This window comes from Trachurus japonicus, chromosome 1 (assembly GCF_045865225.1).
Source record: "Trachurus japonicus isolate A0001 chromosome 1, Traja_1.0".
Taxonomy (NCBI): domain Eukaryota; kingdom Metazoa; phylum Chordata; class Actinopteri; order Carangiformes; family Carangidae; genus Trachurus; species Trachurus japonicus.
The window spans coordinates 31,576,333-31,596,027 of NC_140907.1; the positions used below are offsets into that span (position 1 = coordinate 31,576,333).

General features: G+C 42.6%; 1 protein-coding gene across 1 annotated transcript; it reads left to right on the forward strand.

Annotated features, from left to right (window-relative positions):
• The first annotated feature begins 413 nt into the window (after positions 1-413).
• Positions 414-18,601, forward strand: tmprss6 (transmembrane serine protease 6). Its single transcript, XM_085785486.1, has 18 exons — positions 414-683; positions 1,609-1,741; positions 2,102-2,244; positions 2,437-2,504; positions 5,537-5,724; positions 5,840-5,881; positions 6,688-6,892; positions 6,984-7,120; positions 8,597-8,709; positions 8,827-8,936; positions 9,953-10,095; positions 10,212-10,310; positions 10,936-11,049; positions 11,184-11,300; positions 11,734-11,902; positions 14,736-15,013; positions 17,174-17,310; positions 18,063-18,601. Exons 1-18 carry the CDS (start codon positions 585-587, stop codon positions 18,225-18,227), a joined length of 2,460 nt encoding a protein of 819 aa, XP_085641612.1. The 5' UTR covers positions 414-584; the 3' UTR covers positions 18,228-18,601.
• Positions 18,602-19,695: the final 1,094 nt, after the last annotated feature.

The window sequence follows — 19,695 nt, forward strand, 5'->3', positions numbered from 1 at the left end:
CCCCTGAAATAAAATGAGTTTGACACCTCTGCTCTAATCACTTCCTCAACCCCCCCGCCTCTCTCTCTCTCTCTCTTTCTTTCTTTCTCTGTTTAAAAGCCCATTGGGATTTCATGTTTGTGAAATGAACTCCGCCTCTGCATCATTCCCATTAGATTTACCTGTGCAGGTGACTTGACTCAGAGCATCACTGTTGCCAGGCAATGATCAGTGACATCAGAGAACCTGCTGCTGCTGCTGCCTGACTCACCACTGTTGTATTGCATTGATGCATCAAGACACTGGTTGGGACTTTTTTGCATGGATTTTGGTTTTGATCCGCTCTCATGTAAACATACCTCATTGAGGTAACTCAACCTGCCACTGCAATCAGATCCAAATGAGCTTCAGGGAATATTGATTTTTTTTTTTTTACCTTTGGACTTACAAACAGAGACGTGCTGCTCTCTGTGTTCCCTGTCTGTCGGCGCAGCAAAATGTCAGGATATGTAACCTCCAGAGATGCTAAATAAAGGCTGTTAAGTTGGAAATTCGGACACTGATGAGCCCTGTGGACGATAAGATGGTTTCTCAAGGGACAAAGGATGTGGAATGATCCAATGGCGCTTGGACAGGGCTCTAAGAAGTCGATTTCATGTGACCAGGAGCAAGGGGTCACTTCAAGTACTTCTCAGCAGAATGGGGTCAGTAATGCTAAGAAATACAGTTACAGTCTGAGATTTATCACCAAGTATACTTATATTTATCTGTAACAAACCTGTGGAGTTGTTAGAGCAAACTAGCATATAACAGAAGTCTATATAAGCAGGCCTTTCATAGAAATGTGACCAAGTCAAAGAACTTGTTTTGATTCACTGTTGACAAGATTCGACCAGAGACAGAAATCTCTGCACAGAATTTAAATTCATACAGCTTTGGGTTCATTGTGTCTTGAAATAACAAAATACACCAAAGGCACGATATCTAGGCTGGATTCAAGTTCAAAGGTGTAGGCTCCTGACTAAAGGTTGCAGCTGCTGCTGTCAGTTTCCTGCTCCTACACCAAAACATAATCTGTCCCCGACATCGGCGTCTGTGGTTTAAACAATTTCAGTTTGACTTTTCAGTACCAAGGAACTGCCCTTTGCAACGCTTAAAAACAAAGTGCTATTTTTGTATATCGGATCATCTCAGTTGTGCGTATAATTCGTGATGGTTAACAATAAAAAATGACCGTAATTTTAGGATGATATTTAAATATTACATAATAAAGACGTACGAAGGAAAGGCACAAGAAAAAACAACGATAAGGAATTAAAAATCTACTGTAACTGAATCACTAGTGGGAAATAAGAAACGTAAAGTCTTTCTGAATTCCTTATTATGTTATTATGTTGGGTCACCCTGGGAAGGAAAACTGCAGAGCCTGACAACCCTGTAGCTAAACATGACCCACTGGGAAACCATCAACTATGCCCTCAATGTCCTAATGTGCCCTAGCTGCATGGAAAAAACAAACAAACCCACCTCAGATTGGATTTTGCGTTGCAGTTTTGAACACTTTTAACTCTTAAAACGAAGAGCACATATTCTTCACAGACCACAGCGATTCGTCTCTTCTCTCCACAGGGAGAAGCTGGTGCTCAATCTGTGGCTCTGCCCATTAGGAAGACTCGGTCCTGCAAGTGTCTCCTGGCCCTCCTCGTCATACTCATCATCCTCCTCATTGTTGCAGGAGCCACACTGGCCTGGTACTTCCTGGGTGAGTGGTTCGGTCTCGTTCTCGTGCGGACGTTCATCGTCACCAGATGCTGAATTTTTCACTAAAAGCTTGTAAAAGTTTTCAGCAACTCAACAAGTATTGGATTTCTGTTTCATTTGTAATGGCCTAAACTGTATTTAGTGTTTTGTACTAATTGGTAAATTTTAGCATACTAACACGATAAAGACTTTGAACATGCCACTTCATAAACATTGACATGTTCTCATTTGCATTGCATTTTGAGCATAATTAGCTAGTTGCACTGTGACACCAACCCCGGTGGTGACACAGTGCAACTAGCTGGGCTGTAAACCCATCAGTACTTCTGCTGTGATGCCTTCTCATCTCTATCTCCAACAGAGTACAGGGTTTGGGTGCTGGAGCCTCGTGTCCAGCAGCAGTACACAGCCTACATAACCATCCTCAACAGGAACTTCTCAGCCGATCTGTCTTCTCACCACAGCCCTGCCTTCAAGAAAGAGGCCAAGGGAGTTAAGGCCATGGTGAGCGGAGGCCATTAATTCCTTTGATAACGATGTGCACGAGAATAACTTTGTGCATATCCTTTGGGGATGGCCTTAAGTGCTTTTCTCTCGCTACACAGAGGTGTCACTGAAAACATATGCCATTAAACTACAAGGACAAAAACAAACTAGCAGGGGGAAGGAGATAATGTCTCTTTTTCTATCTTTCAGGTAGAGAAGATAATGAAAGGCTCGAGTCTCTCTCGATACTTGAACTACACCAAAGTCTTCGCCTTTGGGTATGTGGATCAAACTCTTTCATATACGATTCAGTAGTAACACAGAATGAAGGGGGGGTAGCCCACATGTTTTTGATATTCCAATATGATATTAATATTCTTGCACCACTAACACATTTTCTCCGAGGTTACATATTGACAACAGATTTAATATGTCCAGATACATTAGTCATATTATCTTAAGTTCTGATTATAAGGTGGAGAGCAGCAACAAAGCTGGCCACATTCAAAGCGCACTTGCTGATTGGCACCGATGAGGCGCACTTACAAGGCTGTGTAAGTAACTGACTATAGAAAATGATGATGATGATTACAGTGAATACAGGAGACCTTACTCTGCATAGCACATTGCAGTTTGCAGAGGCAGGTGAACCATCATCACTAAAACCATCAACACCGCAGCAGTTGTCAACATTTACAGCAGACAACAAAAGTTTGATTCATAAAGCACTGAGACTTAAGATTATTCACACAGCACAAGTGTAAAGCAGCATCAACAGCACCAGTCACAGTCAAAATCACGGTAAATAACAACTAGAAGAAAGTCAGTGGAGCGAAGCACGTGACCACTAATGGAGGAAGAAAACACCAGAGCGGGAGCTAACACGCACACACACCCACACACACACACACACACACACACACTTGAACTTACGTTAAACAGGTTGTCTCTCTAGAAGCTGAAGGCGGCTGCTGTCTGTCTGTGTTTATGTAGCATTCCTTTGGTAGCATTGCTGCTAACACGACCTGCTGCTTGCTGTTGTAACTCCGGGCTGCTGCGGTCTGTGTGTGGCTCCTCCAGCTCCGTCTTCATTCTGCGAAATATCCGATATGATATATGAGCGGGAGTCCGGACAATTAATCCATGTACTGTAGGAGCGGACCATTTTTAGCTAATAGCTACGGGCTAATGCTAACGATACAACAACCGTTAGCTTCTCCGTTTCTTCTGGCTTCACATTCACGTTGCCTAGTAATGAGGCCGTGATTAGCTTTCGCCGACAGTAAACAAAAACCCGCCCCACACTTTAAAGTATTAAAATAAATTAAATACTAAAAATTCTACAAATTAATAATGAATGTATATTGAAATATTTCAAACTGTACCTGGACGTCGGGCAGTGGTTGTGGGCGGGGCCAGCCTCCAAAAGCCCGCCTCAAAGGGGAAAATTCAGCTTTGTGTTGAAGACTTGTCAAGGATGTGCAGTCAGGGGAGGCAGTGTCTCCCGTCCCGTGCCTCCCCGAGGCTGTCAGGAATAATTAAATTATTATTTATCTAAGGTTTATTTATTTTTATTTTTTTCAGATAACTTTACCACAGGTTTAAATGTGTCAGCATTTGGTGATTTTCATAGTAATAACCGCGACTCAACGGAGTTTACCTCCGGCCAGGCAGCGGCCGTACAAGCCACTCGCAGTCTCGTTGCATTTCAGTGAGGCACAGAGCTGCTCTGCCTCTTCTGCTCTGCCGGGTGAATTGTAAACACACAGACGGCCCCCTCGGGTTTTGCGTACAGCAGTTTAGCTGCTAAATTAATCTGCAGTGATGTACCGGGAGAGGCTCAACAACTTCATGAGCTTCATTTGAGGACGGGAGACCAACGTCTGAGCCACGGTAGGTTTTACCAGAGCAGAGACGTTGGTTTTACCTACTGTCTCTCTGTCCCTCTCTTTCTTGTGTGAGGGCTGAGGCCGTATTGAAGAACAGGACACTGAGGACACACTTAACACATTAAAACACAGGTGGACTGCAGCTGCACACACACACATACATAACACACAAATACACTGCACACACCCCAACACACACACACACACACTGTGGACTTTTCACACACATATTCACACTGTTTTGGTGTTTTTTTTCTTACTGTCATTTTGTTGTTTTCATAAAAAAAAGTTCTATTGCTTATTAATAACCTAGGACTAGGATTTTGGTGGCCCTAAACAAGATTTTTGTTTGTGGCCCTGCACTCTAAGCGCAAACACCAAATCACTGGTTAAAACTGAATACAGACATGTTTATGCCCTCTGAGGTTTGAGGCCATTTTCTCGACTTTTACATATTTTCTTAAATGTGAACAAATACTTTTCGCCTTAGAATATTTTTTCTTGCAGATGTTAACACATACTCAAGTGTTTCAAATCTAAATATTAGTCCGCTGTTGAACAGCAGTATCTGAGGCCAGTTGTCCTAGATACACTTTATAAAGAAATAATTTAGGCCAAATGCTGGAAATTTGAGGTCTGCAATTTTTGAAAAATTTCAAAGTGTCCTCCTTTTTGGTGTTGTGGAAATGGCCACACACCTGTCAGGAATAATGAAATTATTATTTATCGAATGAATTTTTTTGGTGCTTGAAATAGGATATGAATACAGTAATAGATAAGTGTAGAAAACAAGTCTAAAATGAAATTTTGTAAGATTGCTTTTTGAGCACAAATGTTGTCATTCTGCCATTCTATTTTCACAAAATGTCTCAAATGTGAGATACAAGAAGCTGAATATTGACTTCACATTACATATAAAGCTCAACAACTTCATGAGCTTCATTTGAGGACGTGACCAACGTCTGAGCCAGGATGTTTACCAGAGCAGAGACTTGATGAACCCCGGTACTTTGTCTGATCATGTGGCACACACACACCTACACGGCTGTGGACACACACACAAACAACCGCATAGAGTGTTTATGCCAGGGGCCGGCCCTGTTAATAACAGCTTGTTGAGTACTACAGTTAACATTATTGTTGCTTCGGTTTGAGTGTGGATTAATTGTTAATGGTTTGTTGTCCAATGTGAGTGGTGGTCCAATAACGTGATCCTGTTATAGATGAGTTGCGCTTTAATAACAGCTGATAACTGTGTAGATGGCATGGATTGTGATGAGAAGGTGTTGCACATATTTAAGACTTATCTGTGCAAAACCTGTTTGTTGTGACTTTTTGCGTCATAAACCGATGTGCTGTGTGTGTGTGTGTGTGTGTGTGTGTGTGTGTGTGTGTTTTGGTTCTCCATTTATGAACTGCAGGGAGGGAAGTGTTGTGGCTCACTTCTTCCTAGTGATGTCAGTGCCCAGCAGCCATGTTGGGGGGGTCACGCTGAAGAAGGTCACCACGAGCCTGGAGGACGGCCTCCGGGGGTACAGAGGGTCAGAGGAGGAAGAACTGGTCAGCTTTGATGGATACATCCTCCACTTTCCCTCCATGTCTGTCAGCGGTGAGAGAAATAGAGGAGACAGTGTGTGTAAAGTGGATTAAATAATGAGAAGGAGGAAAAAACGATTTTCATTTTGCTTTAATTTCTTTTCTGATTTTTTTTCTTCTCCCCACAGAGACCGACTCCAAAGTCATAGAACTTTTGAAAGCTTCATTTGGTATCACTTTATTTTCATTTTCTTGTTCATGATTTCTCATTTTTATTGATTTTTTAAAAATGTAATTTAGTTGTAATTAGTAAGCCGCACAATTAGAGTATGTACTTTATATAAATGCTGAACAAAAGAAACACAACAGGCAGCACAGTCAGATGATATGACACATTCTTTCTTCACATGATGCATGTTTCCTGAATTTCAACATGGGATATTGGTGGAATTCACAATGAAAACTCCAGCTTGTCTCAAACTTCCTCAAATCCATTACAAAGCAGGGCAGGTTATAGTTTAAGCCCTGTGATGTGATGCACATGACTTGATGTTAACTCTCTTGGCTGGATGCCAGACTTTTATTCCAGGTAGGCAGATAGAAACACTGTGAAAAGCCACAAAGGTTAAAGTTACAGAAAGTCATCTTGGGTATTTCCCCTAAATAAAACACAAAGTAGTGCAAAGCTGCAGTGCAAAGAGTTATCATTAGCACCACTGGCTTCCACATAAGTGGATGTGTTGGTCCTGAATGGAGGTCATTTCTAACTTAGTAAATAAAATAAAATAAAATGTATAAAGACCCTTCAAAAACCGCTATAACTCCCAAACACTGTTTAATTAATTCTTTTATATTTTTGTGTGTGTTCTTGGTAAAGAAAATACAATTAAAAAACACACTGTTTAAATATAGGGAGAAACCGAAAGCTAAAAAAATTCAGTAACTCCATAATTGATGTTCATGCACAATCAAACTTTAAATTCTCAATTAAGACTGATTTGACTCTAATGATATCCTTCGGCTTTGTTTTCCTAAGACTGTTACCGGTATCAGAAGGTGGTGTCCAGACTCCCCACAGCTCTCCGAGGCCCAGACACGCAGTGCTCCTCCTGCCTGTGGCACCTGCAGGCCGCCCCCGGCTCCCGGCTGGAGCTGCAGATGGAGTGGCTGCTGCCCGAGTGTCGGGACCGGCTGGCGGTGTACGACTCCCTCACCCCGTCTGACACGCACCTCATCACATCGTGAGTTTCCTTCACAGATAAATTACTATATCATTCTGATACTTGCCCCGTAGAAGGCTACCTCCTACATCTTTCCCCTCTCTCCATCCAGGGTGTATGGCTGCAGCAGACATGAGCGTGTGGTCAACGTCGTGTCCTCAGGCGAGTGGATGACCGTGGTTTGGAAACAGGGTCTGTACAACTACAAGGACCCTTTCTCTTTGTCTGCACAGGCCTGGGACCGCAAGGGTAAGACGACCACATAAACATCCAGGCTTTCTTAAAGGGATAGTTCAACATTCTGCTCAGAGCTACGCTACGGAGACTATGGGATTTCTTGGTTTCCCTCATCAAACTCATCAAAAATACAATCCAACAACTCCACAACGCTCTGGTGGACAAGTTGTGACTTGCACATTCACCACGATATGAGATAATAACAGAACGTTACGAGACAGAGTTGTTTTCGAGTTAAATTCCTGCAAAACCGCAAGCAGTCTCAGCATTTCCTCGAAAACAACTGTCCGTTATTATTTCATAGTGTGGTGAATGTGCAGGTCACAACTTGTCCACCGGAGTGTTTTGGAGTTGTTGGATTGTTTATTTGATGATTTTGATGAGGGAAACTAAGAAATCCCATTAGCCTCCGTAGCGTAGCTCTGAGCAGCTCGCGCCTCTGCTCCACCGTTCTAAAAATAGCTTGCACCGACAATTAAATGTAACAAACCTACTGCTATGGCTATAGGGATTATGGCAAATTTGCCAAAATGTTGAACTATCCCTTTAAGCTAATCTGCTAAAAGCACTATTGCTGCATCTGATCTGAAACTTGAAGATGATGCCGTTACAGTAATTTCAAATAGTTTAAAACTGCACAAACATTATGCCTGTAATATGAGCATAAATTACTCAGTAGCACATGTTACATTAGGTTTGCCTAATCTGCTGTGTCTGTCTTATTCTTATTAAACAGAATGGATACTTCTAACTCTGAAACATTTCTCCATGGGTGCCAATGTAAATAAAACTGTAGCCTAATTGGCTGCTGAGTCTAATAAATTGCTCAACCACATAAAACTGTTGCTGTAAAACAGGTTGTGACGCTACAGTGACTTTCCAATTACACAGCTGATTGCATCTGAGTTTGACGGCATTAAAGAGGTTTCCTAGCAACCGATTTACATACTATATAGACAGTTGTAAAGTTGTAATGGAGCAACCTGATCTAATGTTGATGAGTTTGATGAGGGAAACCAAGAAATCCCATTAGCCTCGCCTCCGTAGCGTAGCTCTGAGCAGCTCACGGCTCTGCTCCGCTGTTCTAAAAATAGCTTGCACCGACAATTAAAGGTAAAGAAAGCTACTCCTTAAACTATAGGGATTATGGCAATGGGCCAGTTTGCCAAAATGTTGAACTATCCCTTTCACTACTTAATAAATGTTACACAAACAGACTGAAAGGAGAGAAAAGCTTTTTTCCCCTCCTTATTATTAGATGAATGTGAGGCAGTGAAAAGAGGCAGGAGGGAATTATGTTTGCCAAATAAGACTACTGGTAAGAGTCAAAACCACAAAGCTACACATGAATACCTCTTGGTAGCAATAGAGGGAAAGTGAGATACGTCATGTGGGAAATAGTAAATTTTCATTTATTTCACTTGTGACTGAGGAGAAAGTCCAGCATTGACACTTAACATGACATCCACATGACTTTTTCTTTCCCAGACTGTAACTCCACTATAGAGCTGATGCAAGTGTCTGGAGTCCAGGGGACACTGAGGACGCCTTTTTACCCAAGCTACTACCCCCCTGACACCAACTGTACCTGGGGCTTTATTGTAAGACAACCCTTCATCCTTTCTGATTGTTGCATTGATGCACAATTTCCACCGGAGTAGTGTGTGCGTAGATGTTCCTCATTTTATTTTCTTGTTTGTGTGTGTGTGTGTGTCCAGATGCCAAGTGCAGGAATGGGCCTGTCTTTGGAATTTGAGGGCTACGAGCTGAGCAGAGCCAGCTACAACCAGGCCTGTACCCAGGGACAGTGGATCATCCAGAACCGGAGGTAGGCTCTGCCATAATGAGTCTTTTGGATCGTTGGGAGCTGTCAGCTGTCCAACAGTTTTGGTAGGTCCGGTCTGTTTAGTCCTGAGCCTCAAATCCGAGCGCAACACTGACAACATGAGCAACCAGATGGGAGAATGAGGCGGAAAATAAAAGCAAAGTCTTTAGATCTCCAAATATTGGGAAAACCTAATGACTGTCAATTTACAGAAATGGTATTTGGCTTACAAAATAAAACTGTGCAATCACAGATTCACCAGTAAATGCATCCGTCCAGTGCTGTTTTGACTCTGTGCCTGCACATAATCACGTAGCATCTGTGTGACTCACTGATAAACATGTTTTTTTTGAGGCCGCTGATGACCATAAAAAAAAAAAAAAACTATTTTTATATGTGTACTGCACAGGTGTGAAACCTCTGAAGGAAAATAACTGACAGCAAACTATTTAAAAAAAAATCCTTCACCTTGCATTGACCCTCTTCTCATCTTTTTAAACCAAACCAGTGGAAGCAACGATCAACTGCAGAAAATGTCATCAAAATAAGTTGAGCTGTATTTATAGAAGCCACCTGTGTGTGTGGTTTTGGTATTTGACAGGAAACGTTGGCGCAAAGTTTTTCCAAGCAGGTCATGGTGTGCAAACGTTTCCATGCGTTTTATAAAAAAAAAAAAAAAAAGACACAAAGAGTCTCAACTGCAAACATAAACACTAAAAATGTATTAGTTTATCTGACCTTATTGTTTTGTTATGCACTGACCAACAGGGGGCAGCGGTGTCCCATATGTGACAAATTTGTATTTCAATACAGGCATTTATTTATTCATAATCTGATAAATTTGTGTGTTTTAACCTCTACTTTTCTGCAGAGCCTTAACCAAACAGTTAAGTTTAAAAAAAAAGTGACTTCAACAACCTTTTTCACACCCGTGCTCCTCCACCACAGCCTTCCTGTCACCCCTCAAGCCCCCCCCCCCCCCACCATTTGATTCCAGCGTCTGTGTCCCTCTCTCTCAGACTGTGCGGCACCAGGGGTCTGCAGCCCTACAGCGAGCGCCTTTTCCTGCTCTCCACCACGACAACCGTTGTCATGACGTCCGAGGTGTCAATCACAGGGCCGGGCCTTCAGCTGCACTACAGTGTCTTCAACCTATCAGATCGTAAGATGCGTCTGAGAAACAAGAGAAATACAAATTAATTAACTGAAAAGCTAATTTATTGTACTTTATTGTTTTGTAATTGTGTGTGTGTGTGTGTGTGTGTGTGTGTCTTCCAGCTTGTCCAGACCAGTTTCTGTGCTCCATTAACGGCATGTGTGTTCCTGCCTGTGATGGGATCAAGGACTGTCCTAATGGGCTCGATGAAAGAAACTGTGGTATCTCTGTTATTTATGCTTTAAATTAACTGATTTACGCATAATTTTTGGTATATTATTTTCTATTCAGAAGGAAAATCGAGGCCAAAAGTCCACATAAAGTTATTGAACTGTATAAGATGATGCTGAGCGTGTTTTAGATCTTTTATAGTGGATGATTTGTGGTCTGCAGAGATGAACCGAACCACAGAGCCCCACCACACCCCTTGTGACACCTTACCCACTCTCATATAACAGAAAGAGGCTGAGGGTTGAACTGTTTAAACATCGGTGACATGAGGGAAAACAAGCTGCCTTATGCTGATGCTAATTTGATTTAATGGGCCTCTCTTTGTGCACACGACATCTCACAATGTGAAAACATGTCATGTTTGGCAGCTTTTTATTTATGTGTAGATATTTCTAGGTCATGGAGTAGCCATTTATCACTTATTGATAGGTATTAATCACATTTATCACACACAGACATCCCTGATAAACAGAATATTTATTGCATAATATAATGATAACTTCTCCAAATGTCCCACCTTGCACTGTTTTACAATCATCCATTGTCGGTTATCTATCCATTTTGTCATATTACTGAATGTTATTAAGTATGTGGAGCTGTGTGTGTGTGTTTCAGTGTGTGTAGCTCAGTACCGGTGTCCAGAGGACAGCCAGTGTGTGGACTACTACAAGGTGTGTGACCATCACCCAGACTGTCCCGAAGCCACAGACGAGATGAACTGTACTGATGGTAACTTCATTATGTCGCAGTGTTACTGGAGGTGATGAGTCCGAGACAGACCGCAATGCAATGGAGCTGGGAAAAAAAATGATTCTATATATGTGTGTGTGTGTGTGTGTGTGTGTGTGTGTGTGTGTGTCCAGGTGTGCAGTGCACAGATAAGACCTATGTGTGTGCTGACGGGACGTGTCTGAAGAAGCCGAACCCAGAGTGCGACTCTGTCACCGACTGCCCCGACGCCTCAGATGAAACACAGTGTGGTGAGATAACACACACATACACTCACACAGTAGCCTAAATTCAATTTTGACTTTCACAAGATTTTCTTAAGCTTAATATTAATCTGCGTATTAATAAAAATGAAAACAAGTAAGTAACAGCATCTGATAAGATTAGTTTCTGTTCTTTCTCTTGTGTTTTTACTCACTTCCCCTCCCACACTGGCTTAAAGTAAATACACTGTAATCTAATAATGAATATGCACACACACACACACACACACACACACACACACACACACACACACACACACACACACACACAGAACAACTCTTATCCTACTTTAACTTTTATTCACTAACCTTTTCAGACATTCTTTCAGTATAATATTCAGTCTTTAGCACACACACTCTTGCTGTGTTATATTTTCATGCAGGTGTTTTAATATTTCTTTGTGTGTGTGTGTGTGTTCAGACTGCGGCCTGAGGCAGTTCTCCAGTCGTATCGTCGGGGGCACCAACGCCTCGGAGGGCGAGTGGCCGTGGCAGGCCAGCCTCCAGGTGCGGGGCTCCCACATCTGCGGGGGAGCGCTCATCTCCAGCCAGTGGGTTGTGTCTGCTGCCCACTGTTTCTATGACGACCGGTGAGTTCAGCAGGAAGAGAGAGGGGGAAGTGGTTTGATGGCTGAGGTTAAAGTGCTTCCAAAACAAGCACACCCCCAGGCTCTTTGTTGAAGTTAAAAGCCTTTAATTCCCTTCACTGAATCTGATGAAGCAGGTTTTTTTGCACGTTTGCCTTTTTTTTTTTTATCTTTTCCTCCAAAAAAACTCCTTTAAAGGAGTCATCACCTGGTTTTTTATGTATCCAATCCCCCTTTAATTGCTTTGAATCAGTTCTTAAAACTTATTGGAAACATTTTTTTAAAAAAAATTCAAACATAGAGCTTGTTCTGACACTTTTTCATATGGCAACTTTCTCTCGTGAGAGTAGGCGCGAGGTTTTGACTGGTCCGGATGTTCATTGTATTAATATGTAATGAGGCGCGCATTGATTGGACGCAGGGAGGACAGAGCCCTGTGGGCTACATGCAGGCTGTATTGGAAACCGCATACCTATGCTGCTCTGTCATGTACCGTAACCATGTTATAACTTCATAAAATAAAACAAAATTGTATCGGTTCATTGTAAAACATGTATTTATTGATGCAAATGTGGTGATTTCTGTACGTAGGCTACAGAGCCCCGGTGCAAAGCTGCTGCTGCTCTGTGTGAAGCTTCACTTTTCATTCAAACAAACTAATACGACTGCCACAATTGTTAGATTTCATCAGTGAGACAAACATTTATCTCCTAAAAAGAATTTAACCAGTCGGCGGTAAACCTCTACAAACCTGCGGGTAAGTTAATTAACGACCGTTTCCTCCGCGGGCATGACAACGTAGTTTGACCGGTTAACGAGCAGCTGCAGGCGGGTTGCTGACGAGTCACTCTCCGCTCCTCTGCCTCGCTGGAGCTGCACTTCTCCCAACGCGAAGCAAACTTCTAAGCCGTCATTTGGATAAACTAACCGCACATTGGGGATCTAAACCCTTACTTTCTCGCATGAATAAATATTAAAACTGAATAAATTAACGACCCTTTCCTCCGGCGGCACGACGACGTTGTTATCGGCCGGCTAAACGAGCAGTGCAGGCGGGTTGAGGAGTCACTCCTCCTCCTCTCCTCTGGTGCTCACTGCAGCTGGCTGCACCTCACTTCTCCCAACGCGGAGCTAACTTCTAAACAGCCGTCATTCGGATAAATAACCGCACACTGGGGATCTAAACCCTTACTTTCTCGCATGAAAAAATATTAAAACTTAATAAATTAACGATAGTTTCTTTCGGCGGCATGACGATGTCGTTCGGCCAGGTAAACGAGCGCTGCAGGCGGGTTGAGGAGTCACTCCTCCTCCGCTCCTCTGGTGCTGGCTGCAGCTGGCTGCACCTCACTTCTCCCAACGCGGAGAAAACTTTAAACAGCCGTCATCCGGATAAACTAACCGCACATTGGGGATCTAAACCCTTACTTTCTCGCATGAAAAATTATTAAAACTTAATAAAGTGACGAAATAACAGCGCTACAGTGGGAAATAAAACAACCCGTAATGGCGGCGCGGCAGAAGTCGGGGTGGTGGAAGAGAGGTGTGTTTATGAAAGCAGGCGCCACGGTGACGTCACCGTAGGCGCAGAATCAAAATCTCGTAATGTTGAGGTGTGCAGCCTCATGAGCTGCTCTGGCTTAAACAAAGAGCCCAAACCAAAAAACTCAGCCACTTTCAAACCCCAGGTTTTCAGGCAAGTTTCCACTGAGGTCCAACACCAGTATACATGTTATAACAAGGAAAAATGCGATTTCCGGGTGATGACTCCTTTAAGTTCAGTCCTGCTGTTGTGGCTTTGATGTCCAGGGTTTAGCTGTAACAGCCTGTCTGGCTCTAAGCCAGCATATTTATACATTTATATACTCCTATGTCTGTCAAAGCCCAAAACCACTTGGCTGGATCCCGGCCAAAACTATAACTGCAACATCCTGTACAGGATTAACGAGACTTCTCTACTTAATTTTTCGTCCAAGTGATTAAAAGCCTGTGCAGCGTTCAGTGAATCTTGAAATTTCAGTGGATGAGGAGGCTTTTGGATGTGAAATACAAACAGACAGGCTGCAACTTTACATAGAATCACTGAGATATTATGGGTTTTTTATGTACTGGGGAAAGGAAAATGTACCAAATACTTTATAATAAGTACACACTTTTAAGCATTAGTTAAAGGGATAGTTCAACATTTTGGCAAATTGGCCCATTGCCATAATCCCTATAGTCATAGCAGTAGGTTCGTCAGAATACATGGAACATCACGAAACAGCGTTGTTTTCGAGGCAAATGCAGAGACTGCTTGCCGAAAAACTGCCTCGACGGGAACATGCATCAGCAGTTTTGCATGAATTTACCTCTAAAACAACTCTGTCTGGTAACATTCTGTTATTATCTCATAGCGTGGTGAATGTGCAGGTCACAACTTGTCCACCAGAGCGTTTTGGAGTTGTTGGATTGTGTATTTGATGAGTTTGATGAGGGAAACCAAGAAATCCCATGAGCCTCCGTAGCATAGCTCTGAGCAGCTCGCGGCTCTGCTCCGCTGTTCTAAAAACAGCTTGCACCGACAATTAAAGGTAACAAACCTACTGCTATAACTATAGGGATTGTGGCAATGTACCAATTTGCTAAAATGTTGAGCTATCCCTTTAATAGTGTGTACTTAGTATAAAGTGTTACTAAATATCACAATAATTCCCTGGATATTTCATACCATGACTCCCTGATCAAAATTGTACGTGCTCATATCAAAAAATCTCCAGATTCTTGCAAGAACCTGATACCTCATACTTGTCTTTTCCTCCTCCTGCTCCTCCTCCTCCTCCTCCTCCTCCTGCAGCCTCTACTCCCCCTCGGTGTGGACGGTCTACCTGGGTAAACTCCTGCTCAGCCGCAGCAGCCCCACGGAGGAGGTGGCCCGAGTGCAGCGCATCCACCTGCACCAATACTACGACGACGAGTCCCACGACTACGACCTGGCCCTGCTGAAGCTGGACCGGCCCGCCTCCGCGCTGCTGGCTGGACACGCTCGGCCCGCCTGCCTGCCCCCCCCCACCCACCAGTTGGAGCCAGGCCTGCTCTGCTGGGTCACCGGCTGGGGGGCTCTGCGTGAGGGGGGTGAGGAGGGAGAGAGAGGGGGGAAGGTGGGATCTGTGGGTAATGTGGATGGTGGATAAAGACTATTAGTATTAGAATTAGTATTAGTATTAGTATTAACCATTAGATCAGGTTGCTCCATTACAACTTTACAACTGTCTATATAGTATGTAAATCGGTTGCTAGGAAACCTCTTTAGTGCCGTCAAACTCAGATACAATCAGCGGTGTAATTGGAAAGTCACTGTAGCGTCACAACCTGTGGCATTACTAGGAAAATTACAGCAACAGCTTTATGAGGTTGAGCAATTTATTAGACTCAGCAGCCAATTAGGCTACAGTTTTATTTACATTGGCACCCATGGAGAAATGTTTCAGAGTTAGAAGTATCCATTCTGTTTAATAAGAATAAGACAGACACAGCAGATTAGACAAACCTAATGTAACGTGTGCTACTGAGTAATTTATGCTCATATTACAGGCATAATGTTTGTGCAGTTTTAAGCTATTTGAAATTACTGTAACGGCATCATCTTCAAGTTTCAGATCAGATGCAGGGATAGTGCTTTTAGCAGACTATCTTAAAGGGATAGTTCAACATTTTGGCAAATTTGCCATAATCCCTATAGTCATAGCAGTAGGTTCGTTACCTTTAATTGTTGGTGCAAGCTATTTTTAGAACGCCGCGAGCTGCTCATAGCTACACTATGAGAGTTAGGAGTTGTTTTCAAGGTAAATGCAGGGACTGCTTGTCGAAAACTGCCTCTGACGGGAACGTGCATCAGTGGTTTTGCATGAATTAACTTCGAAAACAACTCTGTCTGGTAATGTTCTGTTATTATCTCATAGTGTGGTGAATGTGCAGGTCACAACTTGTCCACCGGAGCGTTTTGGAGTTGTTGGATTGTGTATTTGATGAGTTTGATGAGGGAAACCAAGAAATCCCATTAGCCTCCGTAGCGTAGCTCTGAGCAGCTCATGGCTCTGCTCCGCCATTCTAAAAATAGCTTGCACCGAAAATTAAAGGTAACGTACCTACTGCTGTGACTATAGGGATTATGGCAATGGGCCAATTTGCCAAAATGTTGAACTATCCCTTTAATGTTAGGAACTGTTAGTGGATCTAAATATTCATTTACAGCTCATGTGCATGGAGTTAGAAGTACTTTATGTAGTGCTACTACTTTTATTTTGGTGGTGTGCACAGTCTTTCCATTTAGGAAACACAAGGCTAATTGCAAACAGCACAGTCACATTGTAAATTAGCTAATTACCACAGCAAACCTGCTCACTTTAATTGAGGAAATAAACTTGGTCAATACAACTACAGTTTCTACTCAAATATCTAGCTGATAATTTATATTTATATGATTAAAATCTACTGACCCCCGAACAATGTGCAAAGAAATGCAATTCTGCAAAACTGGTTTCTGCAAAATAACACATTATAATAATTTCCATTTAACCTGAGGCTTTGGTCTGTGTAGGCCGAACACAATACCACGTCACGCCTCATAAAGAGACACTTAAAATTACTATGTGGGTTTATAAACTTTACAGTTTTAAAGTGGCCTTTTATTTGGTGCTTTTGACTTCTGAAGAATGTTGTTAAAGTTATTTTACCCCTCTTGCAGGATGAGCGTAAAAAACCTTTTTTTTTCTTTTTCCACAGGCTTACAGTATGTATTACACAAAATAAAGCATTATTTTCACAGGAAGTGACCTTCTATGAGCCGAACAGTCTTTTTTTTTTTTTTAAAAAAAGCCCCATTTATTGAGAGGCACTTTGAAGACGAAATGTGCGGGGAGTTTTTGTGATGTTACAGATGAGGGAGCTGAGTGGGTGCTATCATGCTATTACGATAACGAAGCAGACGCTCATGAAATTAACTAATTAAAATTGTACTGATGGGAGACAATAGAGTGGTGTGGGTGGAAGAGTGTGGGTTGTACTTTCTCGTATCATAATGAACCTAATGGTCGAGGCTGTTTTTACACACCATGTGTTGGAAACATATTTTTAACATGAACTGACATGACCTTTTGGAGGAGATTTCTTTCTGCTTGTTGTTGTGTTTTTAAACATTTATACATTTGATGGTGGGGAGATAAATGCACATTTTACGCTTCTAACAAGACGACCTCTAACCTCTGACCTTTGACCCCCTCTGACCTCCTCCAGGCAGTGCCAGTAATGTGCTCCAGAAGGTGGATGTGCACCTGGTCAGTGAGGAGGCCTGTGTTCGCTCCTACGGCCACCTGGTCACTCCCAGAATGCTTTGTGCCGGTTACCGCATTGGGGAGAAGGATGCCTGTCAGGTATGTTGCATCCAACAGAACCATGCACTTTTTTTCCCCCTCATTTCATTTCTCATTCCAGTTTGATTTAAATGCATTATAATCAGATTCTTTTGGATCAAATTACTGTGTGAAATAAAAGATAGACACTCACAGTGGTGGAGGTTTATCACCATAAAGATTCAAGGGCACAGCCTGCACCTTTATTGTGAAAGTTTAGTCTCACAGACAGAAGCAAAGTAAACACAGCTGAATAAATAGAGGGTATTGAACTTGTATTTGTTGGATGGACACAAACAGAGCTCCATATACTAATGCTAGTCTGTATCTGATATAAAAGGCAGCAGTTTGCACACACATCCACCTCCATAGGGTTATAATGACATATGCCTTTGTGTGCCATGTGTTGAGTGCTTGTTGTGCTGCCCCCAAGTGTCCAAATGAATGCATTTTAATTTACGCCAATCAGCCATAACATTGAAATAGGTGGCTTTTAATGTTGTGACTGATTTATGTGTTTGTTTTTGTCTGAATCCAACAAAACCCATGGAAAGTAATTGAAGGTTTGGGTCAGGGGGCCTTGGATATACACCAATCAGCCACAGAGCAACTCAGTTTTACATGTGAATTTGTGCCAGACACGGAAACAGCAGGTGATGTCATAGTTGAGTCACCGGTCTAACAGCCTTGTCAATTATCACGGTCATTTTCTGCCGCGGAGCCATTAAAATCTCACTCTCTGCCCCCTTTTTAACACCGGTTGTCTCTGTCAGGGAGACTCTGGAGGCCCCTTGGTCTGCCAGGAGCCGTCGGGTCGCTGGTTTCTGGCCGGGGTGGTGAGCTGGGGCAAAGGCTGCGGGCGCCCAGACTACTACGGCGTCTACACCCGCATCACCAGGCTCACCGACTGGATCCAGCAGGTCATCAGCACCCCCTGAGTCACCGAGCAACGTCATCATCCCCTCCATCAATATCCACGTCACCCCCTGGTGCAAACTCAGACATTATCTGACCGCATGTGGATAAAAAGGACTGGCAAGTGATTTAAGATTCCTCCTGAGTCATTCAACAACATGGTTTTTGAAGGCTTTATTCTGAAGTCATGGAGTGATAAACTAAAGAATATTTATGTGAAACCTTTCAGATCAGATTTTATAAAGTGTTTATCCAGCATACAGTAACAGAAAAAATGCCAAAAATAAAATCTTAGTTATAATAATCATAGATGCAAAAGTTAATGTAAACCTTTTACAACCTGGTATGAATTTCAATCATTTTCTGAAATAAAAAATGCATCTGTTTTATAAATCAAGTTTGTAATGCACCATGTTTGTTGAGTACATACAACAAGACCAGTCCACCGCCATGTTAGTAGTAGTTACCGGGGTACTCTAAGCTAAATGCTAATGCTAGCCTAACATTGAAAATAACACTTACTTGCTGATTTCTCACAGTTGTAATACTGTACTCCTTTTCTCAGCTCAACATTTGCTAATTAGTCTGAACACAACATGCAGCTAAGCCTTATGGGAATCTTGTTAGTTTCTTGTTTTTAAACAGATTAATTAAATTGGTATTAGGTAATGGTTGTGCCTCTAGATGAAAACTGGGGATAAATGTCATCACAGTATCACCATCCATATCAACCTCATGGTGGCACAAGAGCAGAAGTCAAGGATGACGCGTCATCTGGAAACCATGAATATCTGCACCAATTTTTTTTGTGCAAGTAAGAAAAAATGAGATGTTCAGAAATTTATGAGGGTGGGGAAAAAAGTTGATCTTACTTGTAGCGAGAGGTCAAGGGGTCAATAGGTCATCAGTCTGATCTGAAGCACATCTGGGGACAGCACCTAACAGTCATGGTTATTTATCCAATAGTTCAGTCTGTACCAAGGTTATGGACCAACCAAACAACGTCACCATTACAAGCGCCATGCACATGCGCTGGCATGTCTAAAATCTACTCTACAACATATGAGTCTCTGTCTGACAGCGCCCCCTTGTGGAGAACCGTGCACCTGCAGCTGAGGTCATGCTCTATCCTCTGGCATCATGATTTCACAATTTGCAGCTTTGCAGGTGTAATGTTTAATGTTTTCTTTCACAAGCCACTTTTCAGAGCGTAACTGGTTATTTTTGGGGTCTATGAATCACTGTGTCCACGGAGGAGAGGCAATTTTTCTTTTCTTTTCTTTTTTTTCCCCCGGCTGATTTTATTATCAACAACAATATTCTCAAAGGGACTGGGAGCAGGTGCCAGAGCTTTGGCATCCCCTCCCTTGGCTGGAAGCTCATGAGTCATTGTGATTCGTAAACAAAACTGGGACGGAGAGCGGGGGTGTGGGTGGGAGGGGGGTTATTCTTGGAAGTCGGATCAGAATCTGGTGAATGAAGGGCAGACTT

Coding starts and splice junctions, on each gene's coding strand:
- tmprss6 (XM_085785486.1), top strand. CDS start 585: ATGTGGAATGATCCAATGGCGCTTGGACAGGGCTCTAAGAAGTCGATT. Junction 2,505..5,536: donor ACCAAAGTCTTCGCCTTTGG/GTATGTGGATCA, acceptor TATGAACTGCAG/GGAGGGAAGTGTTGTGGCTC. Junction 11,301..11,733: donor CTCAGATGAAACACAGTGTG/GTGAGATAACAC, acceptor GTGTGTGTTCAG/ACTGCGGCCTGAGGCAGTTC.